The sequence below is a fragment of the Vulpes vulpes genome, chromosome 13 (genome assembly GCF_048418805.1).
Source record: "Vulpes vulpes isolate BD-2025 chromosome 13, VulVul3, whole genome shotgun sequence".
NCBI lineage: Eukaryota > Metazoa > Chordata > Mammalia > Carnivora > Canidae > Vulpes > Vulpes vulpes.
The window spans coordinates 128,090,021-128,112,653 of NC_132792.1; the positions used below are offsets into that span (position 1 = coordinate 128,090,021).

The 22,633-nt window shown below is 36.8% G+C and overlaps 1 protein-coding gene across 8 annotated transcripts in view; it reads left to right on the forward strand.

Annotated features, from left to right (window-relative positions):
* RGS7 (regulator of G protein signaling 7) overlaps positions 1-22,633 on the forward strand; it is a 501,308-nt gene that overhangs the window by 453,376 nt on the left and 25,299 nt on the right. For all 8 annotated transcript variants that reach the window (XM_072732891.1, XM_072732892.1, XM_072732895.1 and 5 more), the window contains 5 exons: positions 8,998-9,072; positions 17,033-17,131; positions 18,293-18,354; positions 19,332-19,442; positions 20,706-20,831. In XM_072732891.1, the coding sequence (XP_072588992.1) occupies positions 8,998-9,072; positions 17,033-17,131; positions 18,293-18,354; positions 19,332-19,442; positions 20,706-20,831 (473 nt within the window). The remainder of the gene's footprint in view (positions 1-8,997; positions 9,073-17,032; positions 17,132-18,292; positions 18,355-19,331; positions 19,443-20,705; positions 20,832-22,633) is intronic.

Here is a 22,633-nt window from a genome sequence, read left to right on the forward strand (position 1 = left end):
AATTAATGCATGATAATAATGATAGTTAATGACTTATTGGTCTGAAAGTTATAGGTACCAGTAGTCTCAAACACACACACACAGAGACACAATATACCAAACATGGTAAATAAAACTAATTTTATATATTTAACATGAGTAGTGTTCAAAAATAAATATTATATATAATCTATGATTTCTCTCATTTATTTATTCATTCATTTATGAAGTATTCATTAAGCACATAGTAGGTAACAGAAAAATTCAGTCTCTGGTGATAATATTAAACAAAGCAGACAAAGTATATTTGAGGAGCTTACTTTTGGTAGAGAAAAAATAAACAAATATAATATACAAGAATATTCCAGATAGAGGCAAGTGCGCTTAAAAACAGGATGATATGGTTGGGAGGGTTGAAGACCAAGTAGTCCAGTAAAGGCCTCTCTCAGACCAGAATAGAGTACTGGGGAAAGAAGTAGCAGTCAGTCCAAAGGGAAGAAACTGACATATGTGAGGAATAGGAAGAAGGCCAGTGAGGTTGGAGTGAAGTGAGCAGAGGCAAAGAGATACCAAACAGATCTGGAAAGGTAGACAGAAGCCATTATGTAGCACAGAGTTTGCCTTTTATCTGAAATATGGTGAGAAGTGTGCAGAAGTTTGAAGAGGAGCATGATGACATGGCTATAGTTTTAAATGGCCAGTAAGACTGCTGTACAGAGAACAATTTGGGGGTCGGAAGAAGAAAGCAAGAAAGGATTGATAAAGACAAATCAAGAGGCTGCTGAGAGAGTCCAGTGGGAGATAATAGCAACTTGGACCAGGTTGGTGGCACAAGGAGAGCAGATAAGTTCAGGATGTGTTTGGAGGTAAAGTGCACAAGACTTGCTGTTGAATGACGCGGGAAATAAGGGAAAGTGAGGGGTCACTGATGACTTCCAGGTCATGACATGAACATCCTGGTGGATGCTGATGGCCTTTGCTGCAAAGGCAATGAATAATGGAGTGAGGGAGGTGAGAGGAGCTCTTGGCTTGTCAGTGCCTTTTCTGAGCAACTGAACTAAAACTAGTGCTGTATCTGGAAGGCTTTCCCCACAGGTGGCTGATATAGTGCATGATTGTTCACTTGCAGAATTTGGGGCAGACACTCCTGTGAGATGCCCAGTCTCTCACTGCACTTATATTTTCCTCCTGCCCCTGAGAGCACAGAATGAATCACCTTCTCCCTTTCCCTGTGTCTTCCTGTATCTCAGAACTCCAGACAAATGTCTCATGTCATCTACTCTGATCCACTCAGTTAGCTTGTAGAATATTTACGTCCTGATAAACTTTCCAGGAGATATCATGAGAATTTGTTTGCATTTCCTTTGTCATCATTCTTATACTTCCTTCCTCACATATCCAAACTTTTCATCATTCTATCCAAAACTTAGCCAAGAATAAACTCCTAAACTTATACCCAAAGAATTTGTTAAAATAGCTACATTCTAACTTGGGTAGTTTGGTTGGCTCATTTGCTAAGATGTGAGATACTGTGTTCAAGAAGTATTTGTCTAGTTTCCTGACCGCTGTCAGAACCCAAGTAACAGATAAGAAGATGATGGGGTGGTGCTTGGGGGCAAGGACACTGAGAGCAGCAAAATTGACAACTGACAGGCAGAAGGTAGAGCATTTTAAAAATGGCATAAAATGACAAAAAAGCTCAAAAAACATTGGATTAGGGCCATCTAGCCTCGCAGACATACCATCTTAAGGATGGCACAGTGTCATTCTCAATAATGACCTTGAATCAATAAGAAAAGATTGCATTGCTTTGGATATAATTATGTAAGAATGTAGAAATGTGTGGGAATTACTTTAAAAGATTTTTTTTTAGTGATGAAAACAAAATTGAGTTTTGGCTCTTAGTGATAAATATATAATCTGGAAAATAACTTTATAGGAACTTTTCCTTTCTGACACCACTAGATAAATAAAATGCTTATCTTTTCCTACTTTTGGAAATCAAATTTTATGCAATAGAGTGTGTCTTTGAAATTCATCTTCTTTATAGAGGTCTTGCTGAGCTGAAGTGTGTGTTACAGACGGCCTTTCTCTGTGTGTCTGGCCTGGAAAAGGAAGTATGCTTTTTTTTCCATTTGGGAACATATGGCTTAGCCTCCCCTATACTTTGTAATGCAAGGCTATTGAAATCAAGGCCACTTGCAATATCCACTGATTTTCATGAACTTGTTATTTTCTACTTGTCCCACTGTTATTTGTTATAACAATTATTATAAGCCTTTTGAACTTATTGTGAGTTACTCATATTATTAGGAATTTTATTTGGTTCTCTTCACTGGTTACAGCATGCTATTAAGTCACCAGTACTAAAGATAGTAATATCTATAAAACCATTTTCATAAATTCAGTTAACTGACCCATTTTCCTACTTTTTGTCTCTTAACTTTTATGCTAGGGTAATTTCCATTGCCATTAGAGAGCTAGTTTAGGTTCATGCCCACATTTAACAAACACCTCAAGAATTAAAGTCAAAAGTTTTAAGGCATTTGATGATAATAAGCATATGTACCAGGAATCCCAAAATGTTGTTGCTGATCACCTTCCCATGAGTGAGATCCCAGAGGAACAGTGACATAATGCGAACCCAAATGCCACTTCACTGAAGGTTATGGAAGTGCCCTAGATGCCAACCCAGGACTCCACAGTGTACAGCAAGTTGGAATGTGTGTTTTCAATCTTAGAGGGCTCTTTTATATCCCCTAATTGAAAATCTTTGTATGTCCTCAAATTGTAACTAACATAAAAAAATAATAATAAATCAACCACTTGTGTGAATGGCAGACCCAAGGGTAACAGAAAAGAAGGGTTCATGCACGCCTGCCTCAGAACTTTGTCACTTTCTGAAAGAGCTCATATTTTATTCAAGGTAAGTGTGACAACTCAACCTACCCAATGATTTTATTTAATTCCAAAGCAATTCTAATTGGGAATATTTTAACTATTTAAAAGCTGAACATGAAACAGAATTGCCAGTGATCACCAAAGAACCATAACAAACTTACTCATTGTAGTCTTCTTGATAGCTTATTGAGAACTGTGACAGTCTGGCTGTACTTGTGCCTGTGTGGCAGCTGCAAGTCTATAAAAAGGGACTATCACGGAAGGATGAACAGACAGTTCCTAAATGTTAAGTGGAAGTGGTCTGCTTTCAACCAGAGCTGATTAGGAGAGTCTGGTAGGATGCATTGGAGGAGAATTTAGAGAAGTTTAGTAGAGGCTCTGAGTGGGATGGCGCTCCACCAGGTTCTCCATAACTGACCATCAGATGTTGCTTTTTCCATTCAGTGATATGCTTATATTGCCAGTAGTGAAGTAAAATGTCGAAGACACAAAAGAATGGGCCAGGGACAGATTATCATACAAGCTTTAATGTTGAAATGTTCTGAGTCATGAATCTTGACAGTGACTGCATAGAGAGCTATATTCTAGTTGGAGAACTTAGTAAAGATACTAAAATTGTATGTAAATGCAATCCAGGAGCCATCCTTGATTTCTCTCTTTGTTTACATCTGTTTCTTTCCCAAGCTTCTTCATCTCAATAAATGGTACCATCTCACCCAGTTGCCAATAACTAGGAATTGTGGTCGACTCTTTTCCTCCCACTGTGCTCCCTGACCCAGTCCGTCAGTAAGTTTTATTGATTCTAGCTTCAAAATGCATCCCTCACCAGAGCAGTATCGTTGTTGCAATCAGTGAAACTGCACAGACACATCTTTGTCATCAGGAGGCCATAATTTATTTACATTAGGATTCACTCTTATTATTGAACATTCAATGGCTTTAAACAAATGTATAATGATATGTATCCACCATTATAGTATCATACTGAATAGTTTCATTGCCCTAAATATTTTCTGTGCTCTGCCTACATCATCCATTCCTCTCCCTAACCCCTGGAAGCCACTGATCTTTTTACTATCTCCATACTTCTGCCTTTTCCAAAATGTCATATAATTGGAATCCTACAGTGTAGCCTTTCCAGGCTTCTTTCACTTCATAATATGCATTTGAGGTTTCTCCGTGTCTTTTCATGGCTTAATTGCTTATTTCTTTTTAGCCCTAAATACTATTCATTGTGTTCCATACTACAGTTCATTTATCCATTCACATACTTTAGGACGTCACGTTCTGGCAATTATGAATTACTTATGTACAGAACCCGGTAATTACATGGCACATTTAGCGCCACATAATGAGGTTGAGGAGACAAGGGAGTACATGGGCCTGGGGTAATACTTTTACTGGGGTTGAGACTGGAGGCCTAAGGTTTCATAGGCTCCCTTTTTATTGATGAATTTAAAAGATAAAAAGAACAGGAATTTAAAGCCCTGGAAGAGAAAGACCAAAAATAAAACAAAAACAAATAATCAAGCTTATCAGTTGTTGAAATCAATCAAGATCTCTAAAACAAAGGAGCTTCAGTGTGGGAGGCAGCCTGCCTCTTGAGTGGAGTAGCTGAAGATGTGTTTCTTTGAGATAGCAGGTCTTTGAAGTGGGTGCCTCTTTGAAATGGTTGCTCAGTCATCAAAGCCTGAATCAAGCATTTGCATTACAAAAAAACAGAAGAAGAAAAAACACCAGTCTCTGGCTTCCAGTACAGGGCTGTAGCATTTTGCATTCCCACCAACTAAGAATGAGAGTTCTTGTTGCTTCATATGCCCTGTAGCATCTGATGTTGTCAGGGCTCTGGATCCTGGCTGTTCTATTAAGTGTGTAGTGGTATTTCGACTTTAATTTGCAATTCTCTAATGACCCATAATATATAACATCTCTTCATACACCTCTGCCATCTATATATCTTCTTCAGTGAGGTGACTGTTGAGAACTTTTACCCATTTTTTTCCTTTACCCATTTTTTAATTGGGTTGTTCATCTTCTCATTGTTTAGGGTTATTTTTTTTTAAGATTTTATTTATTTATTCATGAGAGACATAGAGAGAGGCAGAGCCATAGGCAGAGGGAGAAGCAGGCTCCCTGCGGGGAGCCCGATGTGGGACTCCATCCCAGGACCCAGGGATCATGACCTGAGCCAGAGGCAGACACTCAACCACTGAGCCACCCAGGCATCCATCCCTCATTGTTGAGTTCTAAGAGTTTTTTTGTATATTTGGGATAACAGTCTTCATCGAATGCACCATTTGTAAATGGTTTTTTTTTTCCCAATGTGGCTTGCCTTTCATAGCACAGAAGTTTTTAATTTTAATGAAGTCCAACTTATCAATAATTTCTCTCATGGATCACCAAACTTGAGGTCACCTAGATTTTCTCTTATGCTTATCTTCTCGTAGGGTTATAGTTTAGCATTTACATTTAAGTCTATGATTCATCTTGAGTTAATTTTTGTGAAAGGCACAGTGAGTTTTTAAAAATATAAATCATATCAAGTCACTTACATTATGACCTCCACGTATCTTTAGACTTAAACTGAAATCCTTACCATGGGCTGCAATTTCTACCTGGCCTGACCACTATCCACAGCTCCAAGATGTCATGGTACATTTCTCTCTCTTTTGCTGCCAGAGCCTTCCTTCTCTCTGTGGACTCTCAGAATTCGTTCACAGCTTGTGCTAAAGCAGAATTACATAATCCAGAATCTGTGCCCAGCAAATAAGGCTGATTAGTAACCAAATGAGTAAATATTATAGAGGAGGTTGAATGGAAAAAAATTTGGAGCAGTTTCCTTCAACAACTTCCTTTGCATGGAGCATTTAGTAAGCCTCAATGACCCGAGGACAGAAATAAAAGCATCAATTCAATGGTTAAAAATTATCCTGAGATAAAACACTCTGAAATCTGTAATCACTTTATGTAAGGGTAAGGAATCATTTTCACTAAAGTACAATACATTGAAAATTGAACTTTTAAAATTTGTACTGTGTTAGTTACAAAATGACAAATCTTTTCCAGTAACTTAATCGCATTTGAATTAATAATTATTCAAAATATCTCAATATTCAATATTCAAAAGATTAATTTTCCCAGATCATGTCTTTTTTCTAATTTCCAGGAATATGTGTATCTCTTATTATCAGTTCTGTCTGCCACCTCATTCTTAAATCTGCATTCATTTATCATTTAGGACATTGTTTGCACCAATTCACTTCAGCCACTGGGGCTGAATTCAAGAGAGTGGTTCTCTATTATTGTGTCTTCATGCTGCTCCTCAGTCAAGAGTCCTCAACTTTCCCAAGTTATCCTGAGCACAGAGTGCCCTCTGCCACAACTAATAATGGCATTTTGCCATGATGGGAACTGAATAGTATTCAGATTCTTTTAGGTAAAATATCAATGATGAAACCAAATTTTCAGCTCTGGTTTGCAATTCATTAAGACACTTACATGAGCACTATGACAGTAATATTTCTCAGTAATATCCTTTTGTTACTTCAGGAATGGATTCCAAGGCATTAAACTCTACTTTTTAATAAATAGGGTTACAGTACTGTCACAATACAGCCTAATTCTGTTGAAAATAAATACACCTTTGAATCACTAGAATAACTTGCGATTCTCTTCTAGGCTAATGTAAATATTACTTCATTATTATTCCTTAAATTGAACAATACTATGAACTTAATATTATATCTGGCCAGTAGCACATATTTGAACATTTTTATTGAGTGCTTCCTTGGTAATGGTAATGTTATTTATATCTCATTGGGAAGCTGTGTTTAGTAGTACAGAAAACCAATTTACGTATAACACTTCACATGGATCTGGTGCCAGCTAGTGGTACCTGTTATATATGCCTTAAAAAGATGACTGCCTTTTTAAAATAACTAAAGACCACATGGTCTTATTGAGATCAAATTTGATCAAATACCAAAAATATATATTTATCTTCCATGTTGGTGGGAACCAAGAGGGTGTACATAATAATGGAAGTATGAAATGTTCTGTTGAATAATGCCCATGCCAACTTCTCTCCAATCCTGTGCTCCCATATTGTGATGATTCACATTTTGTCATGCTTATTAGAATATCGTGCATTCATCCTTGTATTTCACCATTTGTCACAAGATCTGGCAATTAGATGCAGAAATAAACATTTCTTGAATAAAAAATAAATGGTCTTTTTTTCTCCAGGTCATGTCTTCTCTTTCCTCTATATCATATCCTCATTATTCCCACTCCTTAACATGTAGAAGAAGATCTCTATAATCTGTCTCACCATCCTTGGCTCTTGGATCAATAACAGCTTCAAGAATTTCAGTGTTTCCTAATGGACTGAGGCTTACAGATGGAAGGCTGCAAGGAAATGGAAATCTAATAGGAAATGAAAACATTTTAATGTTGCTTTAATGTTTTCCTGACATTATCTTTGTTACATCTGGATCATGGTTGTGAATCCTGGCTGCATATCAAAATCACTGGGGGTCTTTTTAAAAATATTCATTCCCTGACCAACCACAGAAAAATTAAATCAGATTATCGGATATTGATCAGTTTGATGCTGGGGTAGCTAAAGTGAATTGCTGAGTGTCAGTTAGTAAATACACCCCACCCAGGTGAGTGCTCTTCCTCCTATATTGCCAACCAGACCATAGTGCTAAACCAGCTACTTCTATTTAGATATGCAAACCAAATTTGTGATTTATTTAACATTTTAGTGCAGTGTGTGTGTGTGTGTGTGTGTGTGCACATGCATGTGTTTATGTGTGTGTGGCTGTATATTTCACATGCAACATATGTAGGAAAAAAATGAGGAAAAAAAGGCTTTCCTTACTTACTCCTTTATCCCTTACACTCCTATAGTGGCATTTTGCCCCAATGGCTGTGCTATCAGGACAGGGCGCTTTAAGAAAATGCCCTATATCCTCCCTATCCAGAGAGTGAACCCCCTTGCCTGCCAGTGGAGAACAGCTTATTTCTGGAATCACGCCAGTGTTACCTTTTTGCCCCTATGCCTTGCACAACATCCCAACTGCGTGAAAGTCTTTTTCCACATTTGTAGTTTCTCTGAAACTATATCTGATGTTTTAATGATCTTGCAATCTGTGGGGGGGGAAAATAGAGAAACTGAGCAGAGTTGTACAACATAATACTTTTTACTAGCACCAGAGATTCCTATATCCAGTACCAAAACTTGAAAGTTAATGAAACACAATCCACATTAACCACTACCTTCCAGTCACTTCTAAAGACTAAATGATGTCTAAGGACCTTTCCAGATATAAGGTCTCCTGTATTCTTGAATCTCCTTTCTTCTCTTTTTTCCTGATTCATCATCTCCATCTCTCTCCCACCACCCCCCTCCTCCCCTTCCCTTTCTCCCTCTTCTTCTCTTCACCCTCACCATCTCTCTCTTTTCTTCCTCCTTTCCTCCTCCCCTCTCCTCCTCCAAATACAAAAACAAAGCTTTATAGCTCTGTGTTTCTGTGCAATAGAACAATACATCCAACAAAAAGATACTTTTGAGGTTGTCAGAGAAACAGTAGCAGGCTGCCCACACTCCGATTCTATGTATGGAAAACAAATATTCCCCTGATTTCATGAATCATTGTAAAAAAAATTCATTTTGGGACTTAGCTGGGCCAACAGATTGTATTTTTCCAACTTGGGAAGCAAACAGCTTTTTAATAACAGTGTCACCTCACATAGAAGGGCCCTGTGAGCAGGGCTGTGTGCGGGTACCAGCTGGGCTATGATCCTTGGTCTTTGGACACCCTTGATATGAGTCTGTTGGGTTGGCAACTACTAATGTCAACACCCACTTTCACAGGCAAAGACCATACATTTCTTTTCCTTTTTTTCTGGAAGTTTTTCGAGAATATTATCTGAAGTCCTTTTTATGCAAAGAGTGAATGTATAGTATGTATATTTTTACTGGCTCTGCTGAGAGGGTGGTTGTAGCCATTTAGAAAGAACAGTCAGGTACGTGGATGGCACATCATTAATGCATGCATCAAAAACCTCACCACCAAAGATTCCTTTGTCTCTCTGTTTTTCCATTTCTAGCCTGGATGTGTAAATACCACCGAAGTGGACATTAAGAAGTCATCCAGAATGAGAAACCCACACAAAACACGGAAGGTAGTATCCACGTTTACTGCGCTGATCTTGGTATGGGTTGCACTGCTTGGAGGACAACAGTCATAAAAACCTTCTCCCACTTCCTGGAGTATCTTTTAGCATCTTCCCCTGCTTGTCCTTGTTCCTTGGCTGGAAGAAAATATGGGAGCTCAAGCCCTGGTCTTCTGTCGGTCTGTCTATACTGAGAAAGAATGCCCATCATGGTTCTCCAGTACATGCAGGTCCCAGGGCAGGCGGGTGGCTGTGATGGGGGGCAAGGATACCAAGGGCTCCTCCTCTCACCATCGGAGGGAAGGATCATCAGTTAAGAAAGGCTTCTCTTTCAGAGCCCAGGGGATGAGGAAACACAGATGGGGATTATCTGAGAAAAAGTGATATTGATGAAAGAAGGGTATTTTTTGGAGAAAATTAGGAGGGGGAAAAGGGACATCATAAAGGTGTATAACTACAGAGTTTGTGTGAGGATCCCCTTTTAACACCAGAATTTTGTGTCACAACATAATATAGTGATTATATGTTTGTTTGGTGTCTGCTATGTGAGAGAATACATAACAAATAAACAAACAAAAAGCTATCCAGAATTCAGTGGCATCTTAAATAATCTGTTAAAAATACACACCAATAGTACTTCTATATTTTTTTTAAAGTAACACATACACGCAGAAGGCATTTTTATTCATTCCATGGAAAACACTTAATGCACATCAGTATTTCTGGGCTGAGGACAAAGATCAAGGTTGGCACCTCTGGATTAAAGCATTCCACAAAGTTCAAGACCTTCCTTTTCATGGCTTTTTCCTTATGTAGCATTAGAGTTTTCCAATAGACACTAAACTTTTTTTGTAGTCTTATTTCTTGTTGTCTTTTTCTTATATCTTATATCCCTTATATAGGACTCTAAGTCACATACTGGTTTATCTTGTAGAATTATGGCCACTACTACATTAGCTCATATTTGGTTACATCATGTTTCAGAGGCCCCAATATAGCCAAGTACCTTTTCTTTCTTTGAGGCAGTTTACCTTGATGTCAGGATAAAGAACCCACAGGAAAAGTGCCACAAAACCCTCTCAGGTGCAGTGCTTCAAAGCTTTTGCCTCTAGGAGCTCTCTCAGAGAAAGAGCAGGTTTGTTGTCCCTGCTCTTCTGTGACTGGCCTCCTGCAATTCCTACCATCCTCTGTACACAGCATAGCCTGAGTGCCCTGGGGACTGGCTTTGTGCTGTGGAACAGCCTTCAGAGCTGCAATCAGCTCTCCAAAAAGCACATTCAGCCACCCATCACTACTTCTAAATTTTGAAGAATTATTCTTCATAATACCTTACTTTGTGTCAGGTTTTCCCAGCAGAAGAAAATATATGCTCTGACTCAGAAGAGAAAGCACATGGATGGACAGATAGGACTTAAAGATAAGAAAGCAAAAAAAAAAAAAAAAAAAAAGATAAGAAAGCCATCATTTACACTGTGTTCTTAACTCTACACAAGATTGATATCTTACCATTGCCACATATGGCATCATGCTTTTTGAAAGCTTAAAAAGCATTAATGAGCAATGCTGTGCTTCACATATCATCAGCCCTCACTTAACGATGGGAAAACACTAGGCCTAGCAAGGTGAAATGCTGTAGAGGTGGAATCACAGAGTTCTGTCTCAGTTGTGGTCTAATTTCATCTGAATCAATAATGGTAGAACTACAGGACCTAGCTGCAGAGCTCTATAACCTAAAATTACCAGAGAAAAACAAATATTCTGAAGAATACTACAGCAAGTAGCATGTATGCCCTTGTTTTCAACAATTAAAGAATGCTTGGTTTTGTTTTGTTTTGTTTTGTTTTTACTTTCATATATATAGCTTCTCTGAGAAATATTGAATTTGCTAGAATCTTCACAAATAATATTTTACTTAGAAGGTTATAGGACTCTAAGTCACATACTGGTTTATCTTGTAGAATTATGGCCACTACTACATTAGCTCATATTTGGTTACTATTGAAATTACCCATCCAATTAGATTTAACAATGTACATACTTTATGCCGAGTATGTACTGGTTTTTAGATATCTGATGGTAAATGGGACAGGGATGACCTTGCTTGCGCAACTTATGGTTGCGCAATGAGAATCCACACATTGAACAAGTAGACAAATGTCTATACATGTATCACCACGTAATTGTGTTAAGTGGTATATATTAATCTGCCCAAGCAACCATAACAAAATGCCACAACTTGGATGGCTTACATAATGGGAATCTTTTTATTCACAGAAGTCCCAGATCAAGTTGGGTTTTTGGTGAGAGCCCCCTTTCTGGCCTGTACACAGCTACCACCTTGCTGTATCCTCACATGGCAGAGATAGAGCTCTGGTGTCTGTCCCTCTTATAAGGACACCATCTCCATAGGATTAGGTTTCTACCCTATGAGCTCTGTTAACTTTAATTACCTCCTTCTGGACTCCATCTCTATATACAGTCACATTGAGGATTTGGGCTTCAACATGAATTTCAGAGGGATGCAACTCAGTCCATAATGTGTTGTCAAGGGAAGTTGAATGATTTGGGATTCTAAATCACCACACCATTTCATTACCAAAAAACTACACGGTAAATAAGAAACTGTCCCATCATCCTCTGAAGCTTTCACAGTTCTGTCCTTGTGGAGTGGGCAATTCTGTGGGGTTGCAAGGCTTAGATAGAAATAGCAGAGGCCAGCCTATCACCTTTGGAAACTGTCTTTGCCTTCCACAGCTAATAGGCTGTGTCCTTTGCTCATTCTCTTAGTGGTATGACCATCCTCTGTTTTAAACTACTGCTGGTAAGAAAGTGGAACCCATGGATTATAATTCATTTTTACAAATAGATGCTGCCCTTAGCAAAGAGAGCTGCTGTTCATTTCTTTGGCATTCAGTTGCAATAATATTTCTCATGATTATATATCTTAACAAGAATAAGGGACCCAGTAAATCCCTAAAGCAATAATCCATCACATGTACCTAAAGAATGTCAGGGATTAGAATGCTATATTTAATTGTTGCATTTCAAATATGTTTATCAAATATGTGAAGAGAAGGCTTAGAAGTACATCTGATTTGAGATATTTTTAAGTATTTAGGATTAGTCAGTTTTTAAATCTGTCTTTACTAAAATACAAAGAAGTAGGCGGAATGTATTTCCTTATATCTCTGTGAAGGAATGATAATATAGCATAGCCAGAAAGAAATCAGCCTAATATAGGCAAATTTCAAGTGGCACTGTGTACCTGATTTTCTCCAACCTGTTTCTGAAATTTTAATTATAATAGGTCAGGTTGTGTATTAGTCAGGTTTCCCCAAAGGGGTCAGGAGAGAGAGAGAGAGAGAGAGAGAGAGAGAGATTTATTTTAAGAAATTGGCTCATGTAGTTTTAGAGGTTTTCCAAACCCCAAATCTGATGAGGTAGGCCAGTGGCTAGAGTCCCAGGGTAGAATTGGCATCTGCTGACAGAATTTTCTCTTGCTTGGAAGAGGTCTTTGGTTATGTTCAAGCCTTCAGGTAATTGGATGTGGCCCACCTACATTATGGAGGGCATTTGGCTTTATTCAAAGTCTGCTAATTTAAATTTTAATATTATGCAAAATACATCCTCAAAGAAACATCCAGAATAATGTTTGATCAAATATCTGAGCATTGTGGTGCAGCCAGATTGACACATATAATTAACCATCACAGGATAGGGATCCCTGGGTGGCGCAGCGGTTTGGTGCCTGCCTTTGGCCCAGGGCGCGATCCTGGAGACCCGGGATCGAATCCCATATCAGGCTCCCGGTGCATGGAGCCTGCTTCTCCCTCCGCCTGTGTCTCTGCCTCTCTCTCTCTCTGTGACTATCATAAATAAGTAAAAATTAAAAAAAAAAACAAAAAACAAAAACAAACAAACAAAAAAAAAACCATCACAGGATAGATCCATCTGTAAGACAATAGTAGAGGAGCCCTAGGACAACACAAAACCTGAGGAAAATGAAAAATCATTTGTATATACATGACTTAACCCCCACTTTGGATTGTTTCCTATAACTTCAAAACCCATGTTTCAAAACAACAGTAAGCTGTTTCTTATTTCATTACTTTTCTTTTTTCTGTCACCTATTTAGGCATTAAGACACTTCATATTTTAGGTAATAGCTAATGTGCACGTTCTGGAAAAACAGTTAGGAAATTCATAATTAAATGTCTCTGTGTCCTGCTTTTAACCCAGTGGCTATAGCTGTTTAAACATAAAAAGATTGTCATTTCCTTGCTTCTATATGCATAATGTGGAATTTTATTTTTAACAGAAGAAATTATTCATGTCTTAGATTAACATAAATGGGTTTTAAATAAGAAGTACAATTAAGTCACGGGCAAGAGATACTCTGCTCAGAATAGCAAAACTCAGGGCATATACTAAACTCTTGGGAGTTGGCAGAGGTAGAGTTAACCCTCAGAGGTGATGGACCTAGGGACTCATCAGGGTTCTCTCTCACTTTCGCGTGCCCTCTTTTCTTGGCCCTGGCTCTGCATTGGCTTCTTCCACATGGCGCAGATGTGGTCACAATCCTTTCTCTAGTTGAGCTGAGAAATCCAGAAGAAAGAGAAATATCCCCTCCCTCCACCACCAGTTGAAAAATTCCCAGAGATTTCACTCCATATAGAAAGGCATAAAAGCTTCCTGCACTCTTTACTTTCTGTTTTAAAGCCCTCTCTCCCACCAAAGATAAAAGTAGGAGAGCATTTTCTTAGACTTCTCCTAAGATGTGAAGGGAAATCATATTGAACAGGTTTATGTAGAAAGTCAGATCTGTTTCATTTTATGAATAACTTACCCAGTATTCATTTGGATGGTATCCTATGTGAAAAAAAGCTGGTTCGGGCATGCTGAATTTGAATAAATGGACATATTCATCAAGTCAAAGCATCTTGATTAATAACTAGCTTTGCTAACAACTCAAAATGGATCCCAATTGGTTATTTTCCCCCACAGAGACAATGTCATGTCTCTTCCTCTCCAGTCCTATCTGTTGCTAGCTCTACTCCACCCAACATTTTAATATATTTCCTTTTTCAAAAAAGATTCAAAGCCTTTTACATTTCAAATGATCCTCATAACTTGTCTGCCAGAATAGGATCAATTTCCTTACCTCCTTTGTCCATAAAATAAGTCATTTACATAAAACTTTATTAAACATGGCCATTTTCACTATGGCCAAGAATCAAAGTTAAAAGCTATCACTGGTCCCTAGAAAATGAAAGGCACTCTGACTGATGAAAGAGAGAACTCTTGTTTACCAGCATGTATGATAAAGAAACATGTAGGAAACTCCACAATAACTTCAGAGCCAGTAAGCTGCTAGAAGACTGTTTTAAACACCACTTCCCAGGGATTTAAATCTTACATAGACTGTCATGAGCCTATGTCCTATGCATGCATACTGAAGCAAAGAAATGTAGAAACATAAGATAGTTTATAGATCATTTTACTTCCATGATACCATAAAATGCAGTATTTTTCTAGCAGTCTTTTTAATTCTTTTTAGTCTTAACCAAAAAACTTACTGTTAAAACAGTCAGCTATCTTACCTTATAAGCATTTTTTACATGAGTGTAGATTCTTATTAAGAATTTTAAGTAATTAGGGTACCTGGGTTACTCGATGGTTGAGCATCAGCCTTTGGCTCAGATCATGATTCCAGGGTCCTGGGATCAAATCCCCTGAAGGGAGCCTGCTTCTCCCTCTGCCTATGTCTCTGCCTCTTTATGTGTCTCTCATAAATAAATAAGTAAAATCTTAAAAAAAAAAAAAAAAGAACTTTAGGTAATTAAACTAAGGTAGAAAAGAATGCAGTGTTCAAGCCATAGAGTCCTTTTATTTTCTTTATCAAAAATTAATGACTTGATGGTATGAGCACTGGGTGTTATGCTATATGTTGGCAAATTGAACTCCAATAAATAATAAATAAATAAATAAATAAATAAATAAATAAATAAATAAAACAACTGAAAAATTGTAGACATTGGAAAATGTCTATAGTTATTGAATAATTGGTTATCTTTTACTTGCCTAATTTTTAAGTCAACCTCAACTGTCACTTCAGAGTTCAAAGTTCAAATATGACTATTAGTAGTTCACATAGGCCTTTTGTTTCTTTGGTGAAATTTAAGTCTCCTTGTACTTCAGGCCCTATGCTCCTATTATCATCTTCTTTCATAACATTTACCATAGTTTTAATCATGTGTTTATTTGTGTGATTATTTGTGTAACATGTTTCCCCTCCACTTAGTTGTGAGTTCCAATGGAGGAGAAAACATATCTATCTTTATTTACTTCTATATCCCTAATGCTCAGCATTATATCCAGCATATAGCAGGTGTTCAATAGATGTTCAATGAATAAATGAAAGGACAAAGAATATCTGAACCATTCAGTTCAATCCTATTAGTAATTAATTCACAGCATATGTGCTGCTTATTGGGTTGAAATGGTTGCCTTATACCAGAACCTGCATTCACAGACGTTGAGGCTAGGTCAAGAGGGGGCAGATTGATAGGCTTAGTAAAGATAGTCTAAATTGGATGATTCAGGTAAGTTGAAGCCAAGTCAAAATCTATTGAAGAAAGCCTAAGAACAAAGTAATGGGGAGTTACAAGGGAAAAACCAAATCTGTCTAAAGGGCCCAGGTATAGATCCGAGAGGTGAACATTAAGAAAAGATAGAATCTGAGCAAAAATAGATCCAGAACAGAATATATTTGAATTTAGAGAATTAAATTGGCTCAGTTAAGCATCTGGATCTACCTTCTTCTGATTTCAAGAGTTTCTTCCAAACCTATCTGGTAACTTTAATTTTGTGGGCTCATAAAGTTTTATTATGTCCTTATCTTTCATCCTCATGTCCAAAAAGCCCTCTGTAGCTCATATCAAATCCTTTATTTTAAAATAATAATTCTTTGATATTAAAAAGTTATTTGGCTTCTCCCTTAAGTTGACAGATGTCTCACCCTCAGTTAAAAATTGTTTTGTCTCTTTAAGTCTCCAGATCTTTATTTATACTTACTAAGAAAAAGGTCTTTAAAAAGATTATTTATTTGAGAGAGAGCTGGAACAGGAGGAGTGGCAGAGGGAGAGGGTGAAGCAGACTTCCCACTGAGCAGGGAGCTCAACTCCGGGCTCCATCCCAGTCTCTGGGATCATGACCTGAACCAAAGGCAGACACTTAATGGACTGAGCCATCCAGGTGCCTTTGTAATACATCTTTCTCAAAAAAGAACATTCCTAAGTAGTAGATTTGACCTTTTGACAAAATACAAAAGAAGCACTAGGGCATCAAGAATTCCAACAATAAATAAAAACTTTGGGGCCCTTGTGTTTGCAAAAGGCACCCCCAGTGGTACTGAATGGCAAGGCCAGTATGAATAGGAAAACAACCCAGTGTTGAGTTGGGAAAGTTGGAGTGCTCTGGGGTGTCTTTGATCTCTAGCAGAGACTAATTCAACAATGGAACTATTAACTAGTCTCTTTCCTCAGTATCTCATTCTGTAAAACTCAAATTACTTTCATTTTCTTTTAGCTTATTACATTTTTATTCTATTCTATTTTACTCTAAAATCAATACCTATTAAATGTTATATAGTGTTGTTGTTCCCCAACTTAGGAGTCTCAGTCCATCCCCAAATCTTATTATCAGACTTACCATGTTCTTTCCACATAATCAGTTTTCTGTCATAGTTAATAATCTAACCACATATTTTTTCAAAGAGCTATGCTTCTATTTTATATTCATATGATATTTATGATAGCAGTGCCTTTGAATTTTAATGAGAAGTTTCATCAAATATGCAGCAAAGCTTTGAGTTACCTTGCTAAATATGTAACACAAAATTACCTTTTAGAAAGTCTATGACTATAAATGATATTTTGTCCTAATATATTTCTTTTTTATTTTAATATAGTCTGTCTATGGTTTACAAAATGACATTAGAAGTCACAGTCCTACCCACACACCCACACCAGAAACTAAACCTCCAACAGAAGATGAGTTACAACAACAGGTGGGTCTGTCTATAAAATGACCTGCCCATGGTTTCAGAGTAGTAGCTTTGAAAACTACATGGTGTATGTCAATAGCAGAGATTTTTAAAAGGTTATTTGTATGGTTAACTGTTTCATAGAGAAGATTTGCAGTTAAAAGTTAGTGAAATCATTTAATTTTAAGATGTATCAATCAATCTATGGAGATGGTTTTCAAATCTCTTTACTCTTTAATTCCCCAACCAGTTTTTTAAAAGGATGTACACTGATGTTTAAGTATCACCATTTCAAGAGGTATTTTGTACTCTGGAGCTCATCTTAAAGAATAAAAAGACAAGAAGCCAGTGACGTTAAGTCACATGCTTTACGAGTGCTTCACAGAGTGCTTTTTCTTATTTTTCCAGAATTGCTCTCTATAAGCCTCTTGAAGTTTTCCCTCATTAACAGTGGTGTACAGTTATTATATACATCATTTCTTGTTTCACTAATTGATCACTAGTATTAGCTCAACTAATATTTCAAAGCAAACACCAGTGTCTCTTATATCAAATAATAGTGAAATCTCTTAGTCAGCTTTGGTTATGGGGCTTTTTCCCCTTTGGATTATTTTCCCCTGATATTTTATTGTGTTTATCAATAGTGCAATAATACCTTTTCTAGTACATTTATAATAACCATGAATGGAAAGTAATTTTGAAAGTTCTAAGTTTTCTATATGTGATTATACCTATGTGAGTGTTTGTCCTGAAATGTTGATAGAATTATTCCTAAACACATAGCATTGATGTTTTCTTGGGCTAGTGGTAGGAAGTAGGATTTACTTTGAAATTATAGTACAAATAACAAATATATTTATTTTCTGAATTTAATATTTGGGGTGATTCTGATCTGGTCATTCATGATGAATAAATGTTTATAATCTCTACAATACATTTAAAATAAAGTTACATTTTGCAAAAGCACGCAGAATGCTCAAATTCATTGATGTTCTAAAGTGATATTGGCTATATTTATATTCAAACATTTGAATTTTCAGAGCCGTCTCATTTGATTTTTGAGACTTTGAAATTTTACTGACTTAGAACGTGTTCTTATTTAGAATTGCCCAGTCTGTCAGAAGTTAGAGTTGAAAATTATGAGAATGTCATTAATTATTTAACTACTTCTTTAACTCTTTTCAGATTAAATATTGGCAAATACAGTTAGATAGACATCGGTTAAAAATGTCAAAAGTTGCTGATAGGTAAGTATTTCAAGACTCCCATATAAATAAAATAATTTCATGTGACAGTCAAATGTGCTAAAAATGGAATCCTATAAGAGAAATGTTATTTTGTTTTTCCTTTTCGTACATAGAAAACTTCCAAAGAACTCTTCTGTTGTAGTTTAAATGACAGAATGATCATTTCTGTCTTCAATCTGTAGAGATCCAATCCTGTGCAACCAGAATCAGATACAGAAGATAATTCCAAAGAGTTGAATTTTTCACTCCTGAAAAAGAGAAATGAAGCTTTCAGTTCTTCAAGTTACTTTTTGGCAGCTTAGAGCCTCTCTGTAAATTCATCTTAACATTCACACTTTTCAGTTACTGCAAGACTTCAAAGTTTGAATTAAACACAGATATTTAATTTTAGATATTTTCCTTTTCTTCATTTAAATCTGTTATTAATGGCACATGTGTTCTTCACTTTGGAGCATTACCAAATCCTACCTGTCCAACTTCTTTCCTCTCCTCTCCATCCTTTTCTTTCTTTTTTTGAACACAGATTTTTTTAAACAGTTAGTGATTCCCCCCTTTACCTAACTCCTATAAATACTTTTGACAAAAATTCCCATTTAACTCATTCTCCAAGTTGGCTAAAATCAGTTCAGCTGCGAGTGGATTGGTTGACCAAGGATTAGAACTGACTCTTAGAGCTGCTTTTCACACTCTGACATCCTCCATTTTGCTTCTTTTGAATGGAGGGATGTTGCCTCACTTGACTTAGGCATGGGCAGACATGGACTCCTTAGCCACGTCTGTCTTCCAAAATGCACAATAAGTTGATGCATTTAAGTTATTGAAACATGAAAACTGCTATTGGGTTTTACACTATAAGCAAGCAATTCCTTGGCCAGACCTTTTCATATTATATTCCTTATTTTGGGCTGGGTATAACTTCAGCCAAAAAAAAAAAAAAAACAACAACTAAGGAAGATGAAAATATTTTTTCTCTCTAGCCTGTTAAGTTACACGGAACAATATTTAGAATATGACCCATTTCTTGTGCCACCTGACCCTTCTAACCCATGGCTGTCTGATGATACTACCTTCTGGGAACTCGAAGCAAGGTATGTGACATTTTCTCTTCTCTTCAAGTATTTCACTTATTTCAGGGCTTAGGTGAAATAGAAAGAATTCCATAGCTGATAACTGTAAGGTCAGTTTCACTCTGTGTCTCTATTAGCCCATGCTATAAAGTTCTCATTCAAGATAATGTTTTTTGAATCTTAAATAGTTGGATTTGCGGTCAGATTTGCATTTCTGGAGGACTGGAACCAAATTAGAGGACCAAAAGTTTCAGAATAGGCTATTCAGAGTTGAGATCTTCAGTTCTTGAAATTTAATACATTGTTTTTAGCTTCTTTGAAAATGGACAGGGCTGCAAAGCCCCCTGTATTCAAGCAAAATGAATGTTAAATCCATACTTATATAAGCCCAATACAAATATGTCTTTATAAATTCAATTTTAAAACAAAATGAACTTACCATAAACACTCTTAAAACATCTGACAAAAAAAGACTGACTTTTTAAGAAAACCAAAACATAATTTAAGACTTCCTGGTTTCCTTCCCTTATATAAGGGAAGACTTAGATTACTGATCCTGACAGAGTCATGAAATGAGCAGTGCCTCTTACTTTACAGAGTGAGGATTTTGTTTCTAGTGGCACCTCACTAGACTGTGTTTATGGACCTTTTCTTTCTTTTATTTCCATCAGGTGTCCTTAAATGCTTGACAAGTGCAGACTCTTCATCCATAAGTTCTCGATTTTATAAATGAGGACTCTGCGCCCCAGAATCTTGTGACTCAGCTAGGATTAGGTCACACATTTCTTCAAAAGCAGATGTATAACCAGAATTGAGGCCTTTTGGTTCCCAACACATTTTCCCAAAGTATAACATACCACCTCAACACTGCATCATACACTGGCTAAGAATTGAGCTGTGAGGTCAAAATGTCTAGAATATTGCCCCTTATTACCTGCCAGACATTGGCAACTTATAACTCTCTTTGTGCCTTACTTTCTTCATCTATCTAGTGAGAATCGTAATACTGCCTGTCTCATAAAGTTGCAGAAAAAGATCTAAAAGAGAGAATCCATCTAGAGCACTTAGCACCAAATGCTCAATAAACATTAGATACCACTGCGAATGCCTAACTTATACCTCAGTAATTTCATACAGAACCAACCACCAGTCAGATTTTTTTTCCTGAAAGATGTTAAAGATGGGAACTTCAAGGTATATATGATCCTAAGGGGAAATGTAATCGCAGAAGATAGAATTGGTAATGAGAGGAATATATATTTGTCTTTGTTTTATCTCCTATAGCAAAGAACCAAGCCAACAGAGGGTAAAACGATGGGGTTTTGGCATGGATGAAGCACTGAAAGACCCAGTTGGGAGAGAACAGTTCCTTAAATTTCTAGAATCAGAATTCAGCTCAGAAAATTTAAGGTAAGACACATTGTATCTTATTCTATGTCAGACTTACTGTAATATGTCTGATTATTTTGCACTAAATAGATCAGTTACTCTTACCAACATGATGATGATATGAACCCACTGAATTTCTGCCTCTTGACGGAAGGAAAAAAGGTAACAAAGGCAAAGCCTATCCAGCATTATCAGTTCCTATGATGGTTTATTTTTACACTATCTTTTGATCTTATAAGTATATAAATTTGATGCATTTGAAGTGAACTCCTTAAAGAAGTGTAATAGTTGGACTAATGTATGGCAAAATGAAGTATGGTCAATAATATTTATGTAGTTAAATTATCGATATTTAAAGAAGACTATTATCAACATTAGTCCTCTTTAAAAAAATATTAGTCTTCTTTGCATATTGCTTCCTAAGGTCTAGGAAAAGAAATTTGAGGGCCTATTACAGAGAACTTGAAACAGAACTATGGGGCAGCTGATCCACTTTGCACATTTAAGTACAGCCTCAGGACATGTGAGAGCCACACCACACTGAGCTGTTAGTACAAGACGGCTGTGCATTCTACCCATCTGTTGTGAATATCATCCTTACATATTTTTGAAATTTTTCTAACTTAAGAGGCACCTGGAAATTGAATTTTTAAATGTGAGACACTGCAATAGATTTTAGTGGCTCTGTTTAAGATTACTGAAATGAGTGATAACTTTCCACTACATAAAAATGTTTTTCCATGAACTCTTCCATTCATTATTCTTTTGAAACATGATACCCTCATTTACTTTCCCATGACTTATGCAGTCCTGTGAAATTCATTTACAGAGAGGCCTCAGCATTCATTTATTTTCATTGGAACACTACAGCTCCAGGCATTGTCACATTCTTTTCAGGTGATTTAACAGATACCAATACCAAACCATTCAGAAATATGTAGAACTTTGACAGATGTCCTATGGTTTAAGCAAGATGACCACAGACAGAACCTGGAGGAATGTTATTGTATATGTGTGCCTGTTGTGAATTGTTGGGATTCATCCTCTTATTCTTTCAAGTTTATGGGAACCCTTCTTGACAGGGCTTTTACAAGATCTAAAGTTGCTAAGGATTCTTTTTTATATTGAGGCCACATCATCAATTATTAAGTATAAGAATGCATTAAAAAATAGAGCAGAGAGAAAGGATATGGTTAGCCTTTTAGTCGATGGAGAAGTGGAATTTCCTCTAATTCTCTAAGTTTTTAAATAAGTGCTGACATCATTGGTATCTTGATGAAGAAATAAACAAGTAATGAGCCCCACCAGTATCAACTAACCAAATAAAAATGGTTCCTGATCTTATTAAAATTACAGCCTAGTGGTGGATACAGAGAAGAGATCAATACACAAAATGGTGGTTATTTGGCTTGGAGAAGTATAGAGGGATAGCTAACCCAGAGCTGGAGGTCAGCAGAGGCATCCCAAAGAAATGGCTTCAGGCTATGTCCTGGATGTCAAAAGATAACCGGGCCAAAATTCCACCTCCCCATCCACTAAAAGGAAGAGGGAAGAAGCATTGGGCAAAGGAAATAGTATGGGCAAACTCTGTTTCAAGAATGGATTGAATCACTGTTGATTCCTCAGTTCAAGCCTTAACCATTCCTTATCTTGATAATTCTATGTAAAGCTAGTTTTTTAGCTAAGTCATTTCATATTAGAAATATGATATATTTTATATGTATATTACATTATAATTATATCCACTACTGTATAAGTATGCCATGCTATATTTTGTGTTTTCTATTTCTGATTATCACACATCTAATCATCACAACAAAAAT